This window comes from Sodiomyces alcalophilus (assembly GCF_042370955.1).
Source record: "Sodiomyces alcalophilus JCM 7366 unplaced genomic scaffold ACRALscaffold_2, whole genome shotgun sequence".
Classification (NCBI taxonomy): domain Eukaryota; kingdom Fungi; phylum Ascomycota; class Sordariomycetes; order Glomerellales; family Plectosphaerellaceae; genus Sodiomyces; species Sodiomyces alcalophilus.
In genome coordinates this window covers 1,393,238-1,404,675 of record NW_027263533.1, presented here as the reverse complement: position 1 = coordinate 1,404,675, position 11,438 = coordinate 1,393,238, and the positions used below count along the sequence as shown (strand labels likewise).

The following is an 11,438-nucleotide window of genomic DNA, read 5'->3' as shown; positions in this document are numbered from 1 at the left end:
ATAGCTAGATTAGTTAGCTGCCAGCAGACTTATAAAAGTCTGCCTCTATAGCAGAGCTCCACGAGCTCGGACTTTGGAATGATTATCTTCTTTTCTAACAAAAATCTTTATACAGACCTTACGGTCTCAGCACACGTTTATGCATAGCAGATATTATCTACGCCGCCTCTTTTTAGAGCCGCTTTAGCTATACGCCCTTTACCTACCACCTTATAGGCGTTAAAAGGATCCTATAATACCTTTATAATAACTAATCCGACGGCCTTATATACCGCTAATTAGCCGACTATTAATAATAACACGGTAACCGCCTCGGCCTATTCGGCGCCTCCGATTCTAGCTTTACCGACGCCGAGGGCGCTAAATCCACTACTAGATAGGTCTTTTTTATAGCCGGAGGTCCTATCGCCTAGTCTTCTAAACGCCAGGCCCGCGTTATAAAATCTATACCCGAGGCCGAGTTTTACGCCCTTAGTAACGCCGTCTAAACCGCCTAATAGATCCGCTACCTGCTATATAAGCTAGGCGAAGAACTTAATCCTATTCCTATTAAAGTCGATAACACCGGGGCCATCGCTAAGTCCTAATAATCCTATTATAGTAAGTTTACCCTGCTTAACCACGCCTATATCTTTAACGCCGTGGATTATAAGGAAGTCTAAATTAAGTATATCGATAACGCTAATAACCCGGCTAATAGATTCACTAAGCCCTTATAACCGGGCCCGTTTAATTACTTTAAGTCTCTGCTTCGGATAGAAAAGATCCCGGCCTACTCTACTAACTAATCGAGTTAACTGTTTTAGCACCACGGATCGTAGCTCCGCTATAATTACGCTACGATCCGAAGGGGAGTATAAGCTTCTATAGGATATCGGATCCGGGTTATTATATCTGCCGGGCGTAGGGTAACTATATCGGGCCTCTGCGCCCGAGGCCGGAAGCAGGGAAATATCGGTAAGGACGTAGGGAAATGTTTATCAGGATGGATGGGAGTTATATGAGTAAGGGTATCTTAAACGGATCGTATTTATATAGGAAAGTCCCTGTTTATAAGTACCTCTACTCGACCCCACAGGGGATCGAGTGGCTAACAGTTCTACACAATTGACTGGTCCCTTTACGTAACTTCTGCTAGGCTGCTCCCAATCTCACAGCTATAGGTTGTTGCGAAGAGCGGGAAACGCAGTCTTGAGATGGATCGATTAAGGGGCCCTTGATTAACTGTTGGATTGATTGGGCTATGTGTCCGCTGTCGGCACCTAGAGCCCAGTCGGAACATCTTAAGCTATTCTAACCAGAAATTACATGGCAGTGCTATCTATTGGACGCGTACGAAGTATTGGTCTAAGGTGTCGATGATCCAATTCCACTATCAAAACGTATTAGTTGAGCTCTCTTCTAACCAGGGACTTACTCGAGTTTGAGGCCCTCACCAGAAGCATCCAGGCCCAGAAGAAAATCAATACGAAAGCCGCTTGCTTTGCACTACGGCGCCAGGACCAAGGGAACCCATCCATCGCTTCGGCAATTGGGAAGACCACGATCATTAGGAAGGTGATGATGATGAGGTGTATAACGTCCACAAGTCCTTTTAAGCCGCCCTCGTGGAAATAGCGTAGCTGTTTAGGTAGGCCAAGGACGTCTCCCTCGAACCAGGCGCCGAAATTAGCCACGTTGATCAGGGCATCCATAATGAATATTTGATTATCTTTCGGCATCCTTGGAGAGAGAAATGACGGATCGACCAGCGTTCAAGGGGGAGTTTACCGCATTACAAGTGAAGGCTCAGTGTATATAAGTGGGCGGATAGCGTCGGCACAATTTGACTGTGCGTGGCGGCCAAGTCTATTGTACTTCCGTATCGGCACAAACAACGAGCTTATGTAAACCGTACGCCATGGTATCATGTACTTTCGCACGCAGTTTGTCAACCATCGTACAGACATAGTCCAATTCCCAGCTACCCCGACAAAGGGAAACCAGCATTTTCCTGCCCTCGACGTTGTTCCGGATGGTTCGAATCCTATGCGTACATTGAGAAACCGGCATCGAGTGTTGAATTAGTTCGTTCCACAGTTGGCTAGCGAGTCTCGCGGCCTCGCCCTCCATTACCTTACCATCATCTTCCGGCCCAGAACCCTGACGCGCCCCGACGCGATAGAGGCACTTTCCGATCGTATTCCGCCAACATACCCTAAAATACTGCGGGTGAATAATACCGACACGCACTGTATTAGCTCTGTAGTTTCATAGAACACTTCTCTCGAAGCGCGCGAGGGAAAGGCATTCACGAGGATGGCTCCAGGCGTAAGTCCTTCCTCCACAGACCACTATTTCCCAGCCGACCAACACTCACATCATCTCGAAAATATAGACCAGGCGAGCCGCCCGCGCCGGGATTGTCGAGCACGACGACTTCGAAGGTCTCCCCGTCCGTCAATGGCGCCAGGAACTTGTACAGGTCGCATCCCCACCACCCCCCGAGACGACGCGGAAGAACGACATTTGGTCACGCGAACTCCTTTGGGGCATGCCCCGGGACACCGCCCTACTGCCGCAACATAGCCAGGAGCTTCTACGCGCAGCGCGCGCCGGCCGTCTCTACAAGAGACCCGCGGAGGACGACGAGGTCGATCCGGAAGTGGCCGTCGAGAAGACCGACAAGAAGGAGGAAGACACGTGCACCCAGGGGTTCCAGGCGAAGGTGTGGAAGCAGGTCGATCGCAATGCCGAGGGCTCTCCCCCGTCGTATCTCGCCAAGCGCCGCAAGGGCGTCGTCACCATCGCGTCCAAGTCGGTCATCGCCCCTCTCACCGGCGCCACCGTCACCCGTGCCACCGTCAGGAGGATCGATGCGGCCGGTAACCCGTACACCCAGGAGGTCACGCTGCAGCACGGCCAACAGGTAGACGGCGAGATCATCTCCACCACTGTCGTCCCCGCCCCTGCTCCGGGAGACCAGGTCGTCGCCACGCCCCCTCGAAACAATCGTCGTCCTCCGCCGCCGAAGAAGCAAAAGAAGCTCGGCGGTCCTGGTCGTGGTCGGAAGAAGAAGTTGATTCCCCTGCCGGCGCCGGTGCAAAATCAGGCGCCCGGGACGGCCGATGCAGCCGTTATACCGAAACCAGAAGACATTGCCGGTGGTGAAAATGTGCGACATCCACACTCCCCACCCTCTCCCTTGTTTGCACGGGCTTTTGGCTAATGTTTTTGTTCTTCATTTTCTTCACGCACAACAGGTCCCCAAGCAGGAACAAAGCGAGTCCAACAATCCCGACAGCGAGATGGCGGAAAATGATGACGAAGGCGATGACGACGGCGACGAGGGAGAGGAAGGGGAGGAGGGCGAAGGAGAAGACGGCGAGAGCAAGGACGATGGCAACAATACAGAAGAACAAGATCAGGAGATGACGGACGCTCCCCCAACAGCACCCCAGTCGTCTTCAGACAGCCCAGCTGAACCTGTGGCCGACACGACCATGTCCTCACCAACCCAACAGCCCTCTTTGACGAACCCTCTCCTGGCGCCGCATCTGGACCCAGCTGCATCTGCCTCCCCTAAGCTCGAAGGTAGCCCACTCAAAAACGTCATCATGCCGTCCCCTACGGATATCTCGCCACAGAGGACCTCGCCGGCGACCGACGGGACTCCACAAGGCGCCACTGCCGGGACTGCGGCCCCAGAAGATACCATACAGAGCTCTGAGGTCCCCATCCCCCCAGCCCCGACTGAAGCTACGACTACAAATGAGGCTCCGGCGGCCTCTGATCAGCCGGCGCCAGGCAGTGAAGCGGAGCAACGACCCAGTAACTTCATCCCACCGGCTGACCGCGTGGGCAACATTCCATCTCCGGAACCCCCGGCCGACGTGGTCATGGGGGATGGGGATGATGTCGAGATGACAGGGCAATCCGAACCCGCCGAGGAACAACAAGGACAAAGAGGAGGAGAGCAGCAGCAGCAACAGCCAATGTCGGAGCCGCAAGAGAACGCTTCTACTGTGGAACAATCTCCCGCCGCTGCAGTCACCACCGCCGCGGAAGAAGTTATGAAGTCCGAAGAAACACCAGTTGTCCAACCGTCTAGTATCGAGGAGGTTCCTCTCCAGGCCCCAGCTCCAGAATCCGCTCCGGAGTCCACAGCGCCGGTAGAGCCAGGCCATGAGGAGAAGCCAGTGGAGATGCAGGAGGAGAAACCGGAGATGCAGGAGAAGCCGGTTGAGATGTTGGAGAACCCGGAGAAACCTGAGGAGACGCAGGAGGAAAAGCCGGAGGAGAGGCCAGGGGAGAAGCCGGAGGAGACACAGCAGACACAGCAGACACAGCAGACACAGGAGACGCAACAGAAGGAGGAGGAAGGGAAGGAAACGAAGGAACAAGATAACACTACGAGTGAGGAGCAGATTCAACCCACCGAAGCTGCACAGGCGCCCGAGCCTCCGGTTCCTGTCACCAGTGCGGCTACCGAGGCGGAAGAGGAAGGCCCCGACTTGCTCGCCGGTCTCGAGACGGCGCTGGATCGCCAGGCCGAGGTTGAGCGGGTGGCTGCTCCCACCGCGCCTCCTGAGCCGGTGGATTCCAATGCCAAGGCGCCGGAGACTGGGGCCGAGGCGGAGGGGCAGCCCGTACTCGCTGAGGAGAAGACGACGGGGGAGGAGGACAGGACAAATCCAAGCGATGGACCGGCTGAAACTGGGGCAACCGACACTCATGCTGCATCTGCGGAAGCCGGGGCTGGACTCGGCACACAGCCGAATGCTACAATCTAAGGACATGAAGATCTTATATAATAGCAGATTCTGAATAAAAGCCGAGTTCATATAGGGAGGCTCATGTTACACCGTAAGGCTTATATATTTATACACGCGAAAATCTAGGAACTCTCCTCCCCTTTTGCCTCACTCCTCCAGCTCCTCGCCCAGCCAGTCATAGACCAGACGAATCTCAACCTTCTGGTCGCCCTTGGAAACGACAATATTCCGGGCATACCTCCGCTCGCCGTTGAAGTCCTGGAACCCCCAAATCTGGGTAGCCGTCCATCCATCATCGACATTCTCGACATGGCTCATGAGGAGGCTCTTCCCACCGGGGCCCTTGGCCTCGGCATCACCAGTCAACCAGCCCTGCTTGAGGAACGGGGCCTCAATCTCGTCAAGCGAGCGCCAGGCGCTGTAGGCGCGGCAGTTGCCAAAGAGCCAGTCAGAGTGCTCGCGCCACTCGGTGTCGACGCAGCGGTTCTCGGTGGTGCCCTTGATTCCGGCGGTGGCGGTCTGCGTGATGTCGATGTGCACCACCGGGTCGGTGGAGGTGGATGGCGGCTTAGGCGGGCCTTCGTACTGCTTGACGTGCAGAGTCAGGGTGGCGAGGCCGATGGCCTTGCGGACCATCCAGCTGACGCCTTGGAGGGCGAGGGCGGGCTCCGGCGAGTCGGAGAGGGTGGTGTTCTGGAGGAGGATGAGCGTTTGTCACGACGAAGGGAGGAAGAAGAGAAAAAAGAAATCGTAATTTCAGGGAACGGAAAAGGATCAACTGCGCAGACGGAGGGCCGGAAACATACCATCACCCATCTGCCCGAGAGATCACCGATGGTCTTGTTGGGAGGTGCGGCCATGTTGTCGACGATTGTATAATCCGTCCTTTGCGGGTGTAAGAGAGCAGGCCAGGTAAGAGACGGTTGCTCTGATGTATATTCTCTGAAAGGATGGCAGAAAGTTCGCGCCGAGCCACAAAACTCCTCGCAAGGCAAGACACTCGTTGAGGTTATAGGTGGGAATCTGTAGGACAGGACGCAGGAACGACGTTACGACGATGCTATAGCTGTTATTATAGGTTTGGTTCTTGCGGGGTATTGCAAGATACTGCGAGCAGGGAAAAATTCCGTTAGGTGGCTGAAGAAACCCCGGATTCTGTTAAGACCCCGTCTGAGCGAGTTCACATGCTTCGGCGACGTCTGCCAAGAGTGAAGCGGTCACGTACGTCTACGTCGGTGGTTTCACGGGGAGGAAAAAGCGTCGTCCAGGAGGGCGGAGGACATGCCATTTATGGGAGCAATATCCGCGAGCACCTGTACTTTATCTGAGATGAGAATGGGCTGGTGAGATGTACAGGTACACCGTAGTACTTTGTACGCAGCGGTCACGGCCATCTGTACGAAGTATTCGTACACTACTCCGTATGATTCAGTGCTAAGTCAGATGTGGGTGGCTGGTCTTTCCGACACGACACATGCAACTTCATCTCAGCCACTTCAGCCTCGGCACCGATGACCGGACCCCCAAATGAGGGGCTGCCCCTCTCTTGTCACAGGTTGCTGTGATACGTAATGCTTCATACCTACCCCTAAGGTAGGTAGGTACCTCAGCCAAGCTACCTTGTGCCTGGTACCCGACACTCAAATGATAAGAACAACATATAAAGAAGTGACCTCCCCACAGCATGAATGTGTGTCTATTAAGTGTCATGGTATCTTGGCCCATGAAATGACGCTAGTAAATATCCATAGATGCGTAGATATGCTTCTCGTATAGCGTATCGTTGGGTAGGACAAACAAAAAATACTGGTTGCTGCCAGATCAAGTCGCCTTCCACGCTCCCGCGTCAACTGTAGTCGTAGCTCGGTCGCGTCATGTCATGGTTAATCGTCTGATTCGGGGTGCCCTCCCGATTGGTCTCTCTCCACGGCGGTCCACCCCTCCCTCATGGCCACCAGTTCATCTTCTTGTAGCTCTCTATAACCTCTTCCACCAATTCCTTGTCCATCGCCGGCTTTTCATACTGGAACCCCACCACCTCTTCCAGCCGGGACCCGTCCATGCTCAGGTCGGTGTCCTTGATCAGCTCCTTCTCCAGGAACGGCGTCAACGGGCCGGGCCGCGAGATGCCCGCATTCTCCAACAGTTCCGCCCAGGGACCCAGCAGCTCGTCATTGACGTCGTCCACCACGCTGTCCAGGCTGAGCCGTGCGAACGTGCTGATCAGCTGTCCCTGGAAGCCCGTCTCGATCTTGAACAGCTCCCCGATGATATCCGCCATGGTCCCCTGCGTCGTCGTCCCCTTGTCCACCACATTGAAAGTCGGCGCCCCCTGGCTAAAGTCCCACGACGCCTTGCCGTTGCCGCCCTCGGCGTCATACCAGCGCGCCACGGCCCACAGCGCCCGCGTCACGTCGTGGATGTGTGCCGTGTTGGTCCGCAACTCCCTGGTCCACAGCCACTTCATCTCCTGCTCCAGGTACTGGTAGACACGAGCCATGCATAGCCCCGTCGCCACCCATTGCGACGCATACGGGCCGTACACGTGTGCGAGACGGACGATGATGAGGTTCAGTCTTTTTTCATCCATTGGTTAGCCCCAGAGATACCCGAGAAAAAAAAGGGGGAATGCGTCTTCTTGGCTCACCCTTCAATCTTGGCCAGTTCCTCCTCGGCCTGCAGTTTGTAGACGGCAATCTTGCTCCACGGTTTCAACTTGTCACCCTCCTTGCTGGGCGACGAGTCGGGCTTGTACACCATGCCCGTGCTGAGCTCGATGAACGCCTTGACCTTGCGCTTGGCCGCCTCCTTGGCCACCGCGATGGACAGCCCCAGCGAGCGCACTTTATATACCTCGTCCTCCTGAGAGTACCGCGTCTCGCCGCCGCAGTTAAAGACGTAGTCCCACTGTTTCCCGTCGCTCCGGTCGAAAATGCGCTCTAGCGATTCTATTTTCAAGACCCCACTGTCAGCGCAAATATCCCGCACACGTCGCCGCCTCTTCGGAAAGCCATCCCATTCCAAAACGCGCCAATCGGCGCCGGAGGATTGGTCGAGGCGGCGTCTGCGAGCCAGGTTCAAAGCATGGGCGAGAGGAAGGGGAGGAGGCCATGTCACGTACGTTCTCTACTGGCATCGGCCTGCATAAACTTGGAACCGGCGCAGGCGTCCTGGAACTCGGGGGCGAGCCATGCCAATTGGGGCAGGACCTTGTCGACGATCCTGACCTCCGACGCGAGGTCATTCTTGTGAATGTGGAGGGCGAGGAAGCGGCCAATGTAGCCGAGCCCTCCGATGATGAGGACCGAGGGCTTTTCCGCCATGGTGTGTCGCGAGGCCGTCTCGAGCTATCGGACCAACCTACTGTCTGTCCTACGGAGATGTGATCGTACAGTTGTCTGTGGCGGTGGAAAGGAGTGTCGTTTTAGTCCTCGCTGCTTCGACCCGGATGCTGTCTGGCTGAGTCTTGAGAGTCAAGAAGGCGTGCTGGTTATGTGAGAAAAAGGTATTCTGCAGGACTCTTTTCCTCTCAGGTTTCGACTATCGAATGGGGGGCGGGGTCTCGAAATTCGAATATCGCGATTATGTCAAGAGGAACCAGTGAGGGGAAGTGTCTTTCGTTCGCCGACGTAGTACCAAGTGGGTGGTGGACAGTGTCGAGCCTGTCTTTTTGTCCAAGGATTGGGCAGGGGTTTGCAGCTCACAGAAGAAGGAGATCAGAACAGGGGTTACCCAACGATGCGAGTCCAGTGCCGCAGTCGGGAGATGGTGAATCGGCTCTGAGGCGGTGTGAACAAGAGTAGAAGGGGATAAAGCGACGTAAGGATGATTTTGGAATAATTTAGGAGAAAAAAGCTCCTCAGGAAGACGGGGTAGAAAAACCTACGCTACCCAGAGTACGCTGGCACTGTACTGATCGAGGAGGAGAAACTAGAAGCCAAAGAAAAAGGAGGGCATGGCAAGGTAGGAAGAGACCAAGACATCGTGTGGTGTGAGGGAGAAAAAGGGGGTGGGGTCCGCGCTTGATTACTTCGTACAGCATTCAATTAATTACAGGACGTACCTGATCGTTCCTACCTAGGCGGGGACGGGTGGAAGTGGAGACGGATGGAGGCGGGGCATGAAGGGGAAGAACTGCAGAATGTGTCACAGAAAAGGGGCATCTTCATAGGGACGGACATCACGTGACGTAGAAGATTTGGGCCCGGTGATCCTAGCGTAGACGTTAAAGGTTGGCTCCCGACCATAGTCATGGATACCTACCATCATGCCCTTTTTAGCGCTTGCTCGATTAGGAACGCCATGTCACGAGTTTTACACCTGAATATTGGGGATAGGACTCTTAAAACATCTAATCCATCGGGACCACGGTGCTCGTAGCCATTCAGAATCCTTGACCCGAGTGCCACCACGTCGAGGTTGGTGATTACTGACCGCTCTCGACGTTCCGTCTCAGCTCATCCGGTCGAGCGTGGTCTGTGGATTTGATAAACGAGCATTGGCAACGTACGATGATATGGCTACCCCTAATCTGTGCCCCTGCAGGCTGCGCTGCAGCGCGTCAAGGACAACGAGGACATTTTTAACCGTTCTGCATGGGGCCGATTCCCGCCAACGCCAGCCCCTGCTCACCTGTATACGGAACTGGTCCACTCCCACTGTTGATCTATTTCAGTACCCGTGGCGGGTGTTCCACCAGTAAGCAGAAAGAAAAGCCACATCAGGCACAGATTACAAGGCAAACTCTGCCGAGCCGCGTCCAGATAATACGTTGTACTTTGCAATAGAACCACTGCAAAAGAAGAGGGTGTTTCTTGAACCAGAGTAACAGGATTTGGGCGCGTGCAGATGGACAGACGGCAACTGGACTGGCTCATCATGGACAAGTGTGTGTGGAACAGACGGACGAAAAGTCATCTGGTATATCGTCACGCCGTTCAACGATATCCGGAACCAAACTCCCACTAGCTCCTGGATCCCTTGACCTGCTCGTGTCCAAGTCGCCCAAGTAAGTCTCAGTCGAACATATCTAGGAGCAAGCGAACCAGCCAGCGATGCATCTTTCTATTTTGCTTGAATAGAATAAATGGGGAGGAAGTAAACAAAAGACCACTTCCCTCCCCTCTCATCTCCGCATGCTCCCAATAATCTCCCGCTGTGCCTCTCTGTCCCTTCCCGCCTCACTCAGGCTCCCGATGCTGCGCAAATCGCCCACGACATCCTTGGCCTTGCCAAAGTACACCTCCTGCAGCAAGTTCCGCATCTTGAGCTCCATGTCCTCGACGAGCCGGCCAATGTTGGAAATGTGACTCTCGTCCCCATCCACGGGAAGCTCCTGCTCGATTTGCCGCGTCATGTTGCCGCTGAGGTCCATCTCGCCTAGCGCCGTACCGCTCGTCGATAGGTTGAGGATTACGGTCGAGGTGAGCTTGTACTGCGTGGACCGGCCACGCTCGATGGCCTCGAAGACATGGATCGAGTCCCATACACCTTCCGAAGTGCTTCCCTGGTTCGACACTGCGGTGCGTATCGTTAGCCTCGCTCATTTTGGTCGGCACATATCCAAGAGAACAGTAAATAAAAATAAACAAACCCAAGCAAAATGGGAGAAGACATGGCCAACAGTCTTAGGGCGACAAAAGAAAGGAAACGGAAGGAGAACGGAGGGCAGAAACTTACACTTCTTCAACAGGACAACCCCAGCGAACCCATCATCCAGATTCCAAAAGTAGACGCTACTGACACCGCCCTCGTAGTAAAGATCGCGGTAGACGTCAAAGGCCTCGTTCGCCTTAATCTCCATCTTGCGCACCCGCTCCGACGGGACAGCCCCCTCGCCGGCCCCGTCGTTCCCAGCGCCCGAGACGCCGCCCAGACCAGCCTCGTCTAGGGGCGGATCGAACTCATTGCTCCAGGGAGAGCGGTAGCTGTCACCGTCGCGGTTGTAATCGCAGAGGAGGTAGTCGCGGCCCGTCTGGCGGCAGCGGCGCACGCCCAGGGGCTGGTCGACGGAGGAGAGGAGGTCCTCGGTCAGGTCGGGGGCGAGGGAGATGATGGAATTCAGGTGCGAGGTGGTATGTTTCGGGTTGAGACGGCGGAGGAGGTCACTGGACGGATGTTGGGATTTAGCGATTGCCTCGGATGTATTGTTTCGTGCAGAAATGGGTTGATGCCGGGGGGAAGAGGTTCGGCGGAGGGGCACGTTGCGTAAAGGTACTCTCGGTGGGAGGGGGCTCAGGGGACGAGGCTGGCTTACAGTGCCGCATCGAAGGGGTCGGCGGTTGTCATTTTGGACGGACAAGGCAGTCTCTTCTGTAGAGCTAACGAATGGAGGCCTAAGTCGTGGGAGTGTCTTGTCGGTCGTTTGGCTAGTTGGCACGGCGAGGCTGTCTTGATAGAAACCGAAGGCCGGAGCTTGCCCAATCCCAATTCGAGGTACACTATACGAAGTACATGCCTTACTCTAGGTAGCGGGGTAAACAGTGACCCCACCAGAGCTCTAGATAGATACCCGTCTCCCTGTACCTTTGTCCGGATCGCCAATAGCGTCAGAACCGCAACCTCTGTACCTCATCTAGAGTTGAACTGCGCAACTTTTGTTCAAAGTCCGTGGAATCAGTACGGTACCTAGGTATGTTATTACAGCCGCTCGGCTCCATGGCTTTCAAAGTAAACACTACGCTA

At 55.0% G+C, this 11,438-nt stretch overlaps 5 protein-coding genes across 5 annotated transcripts; 1 reads left to right on the top strand and 4 right to left on the bottom strand.

The window, feature by feature from the left end:
• Window positions 1–1,090: 1,090 nt before the first annotated feature.
• Window positions 1,091–1,737, bottom strand: ACRALDRAFT_1091866 (uncharacterized protein; the record flags this gene model as incomplete). Its single annotated transcript, XM_071019588.1, has 4 exons — window positions 1,437–1,737; window positions 1,337–1,372; window positions 1,156–1,293; window positions 1,091–1,099 (listed from the first exon to the last, which is right to left on the bottom strand). Exons 1-4 carry the CDS (start codon window positions 1,719–1,721, stop codon window positions 1,091–1,093), a joined length of 468 nt encoding a protein of 155 aa, XP_070876683.1. The 5' UTR covers window positions 1,722–1,737.
• Window positions 1,738–1,980: 243 nt separating this feature from the next.
• ACRALDRAFT_1079798 (uncharacterized protein) lies at window positions 1,981–4,772 on the top strand (the record flags this gene model as incomplete). The annotated part of the gene is made up of 3 exons (XM_071018940.1): window positions 1,981–2,310; window positions 2,378–3,154; window positions 3,243–4,772. The coding sequence occupies exons 1-3, from the start codon at window positions 2,299–2,301 to the stop codon at window positions 4,770–4,772; spliced, it is 2,319 nt and encodes a 772-aa protein (XP_070876682.1). The 5' UTR covers window positions 1,981–2,298.
• Window positions 4,773–4,901: 129 nt separating this feature from the next.
• On the bottom strand, window positions 4,902–5,614 carry ACRALDRAFT_1068195 (uncharacterized protein; the record flags this gene model as incomplete). The annotated part of the gene is made up of 2 exons (XM_071017537.1): window positions 4,902–5,447; window positions 5,561–5,614. The coding sequence occupies 2 exons, from the start codon at window positions 5,612–5,614 to the stop codon at window positions 4,902–4,904; spliced, it is 600 nt and encodes a 199-aa protein (XP_070876681.1).
• Window positions 5,615–6,426: 812 nt separating this feature from the next.
• Window positions 6,427–8,758, bottom strand: ACRALDRAFT_1060984 (uncharacterized protein). The gene is made up of 3 exons (XM_071016341.1): window positions 7,876–8,758; window positions 7,402–7,702; window positions 6,427–7,330 (listed from the first exon to the last, which is right to left on the bottom strand). Exons 1-3 carry the CDS (start codon window positions 8,075–8,077, stop codon window positions 6,700–6,702), a joined length of 1,134 nt encoding a protein of 377 aa, XP_070876680.1. The 5' UTR covers window positions 8,078–8,758; the 3' UTR covers window positions 6,427–6,699.
• An 835-nt stretch (window positions 8,759–9,593) lies between these two features.
• On the bottom strand, window positions 9,594–11,168 carry ACRALDRAFT_1047684 (uncharacterized protein). Its single transcript, XM_071015514.1, has 3 exons — window positions 11,011–11,168; window positions 10,434–10,861; window positions 9,594–10,271 (listed from the first exon to the last, which is right to left on the bottom strand). The coding sequence occupies exons 1-3, from the start codon at window positions 11,040–11,042 to the stop codon at window positions 9,880–9,882; spliced, it is 852 nt and encodes a 283-aa protein (XP_070876679.1). The 5' UTR covers window positions 11,043–11,168; the 3' UTR covers window positions 9,594–9,879.
• Between the last annotated feature and the right edge of the window lie 270 nt (window positions 11,169–11,438).

Excerpts from the sequence above, each read along its gene's own strand:
- ACRALDRAFT_1060984 (XM_071016341.1), bottom strand. The coding sequence starts at position 8,077 with ATGGCGGAAAAGCCCTCGGTCCTCATCATCGGAGGGCTCGGCTACATT. Across the intron at positions 7,703-7,875 it reads GGCCGATGCCAGTAGAGAAC|AATCGCTAGAGCGCATTTTC; the intron begins GTACGTGACATG and ends TCTTGAAAATAG. Across the intron at positions 7,331-7,401 it reads GAACTGGCCAAGATTGAAGG|ACTGAACCTCATCATCGTCC; the intron begins GTGAGCCAAGAA and ends GGATGAAAAAAG.
- ACRALDRAFT_1047684 (XM_071015514.1), bottom strand. The coding sequence starts at position 11,042 with ATGACAACCGCCGACCCCTTCGATGCGGCACT. Across the intron at positions 10,862-11,010 it reads GACCCCTTCGATGCGGCACT|TGACCTCCTCCGCCGTCTCA; the intron begins GTAAGCCAGCCT and ends ACATCCGTCCAG. Across the intron at positions 10,272-10,433 it reads GGTTGTCCTGTTGAAGAAGT|TGTCGAACCAGGGAAGCACT; the intron begins GTAAGTTTCTGC and ends TACGCACCGCAG.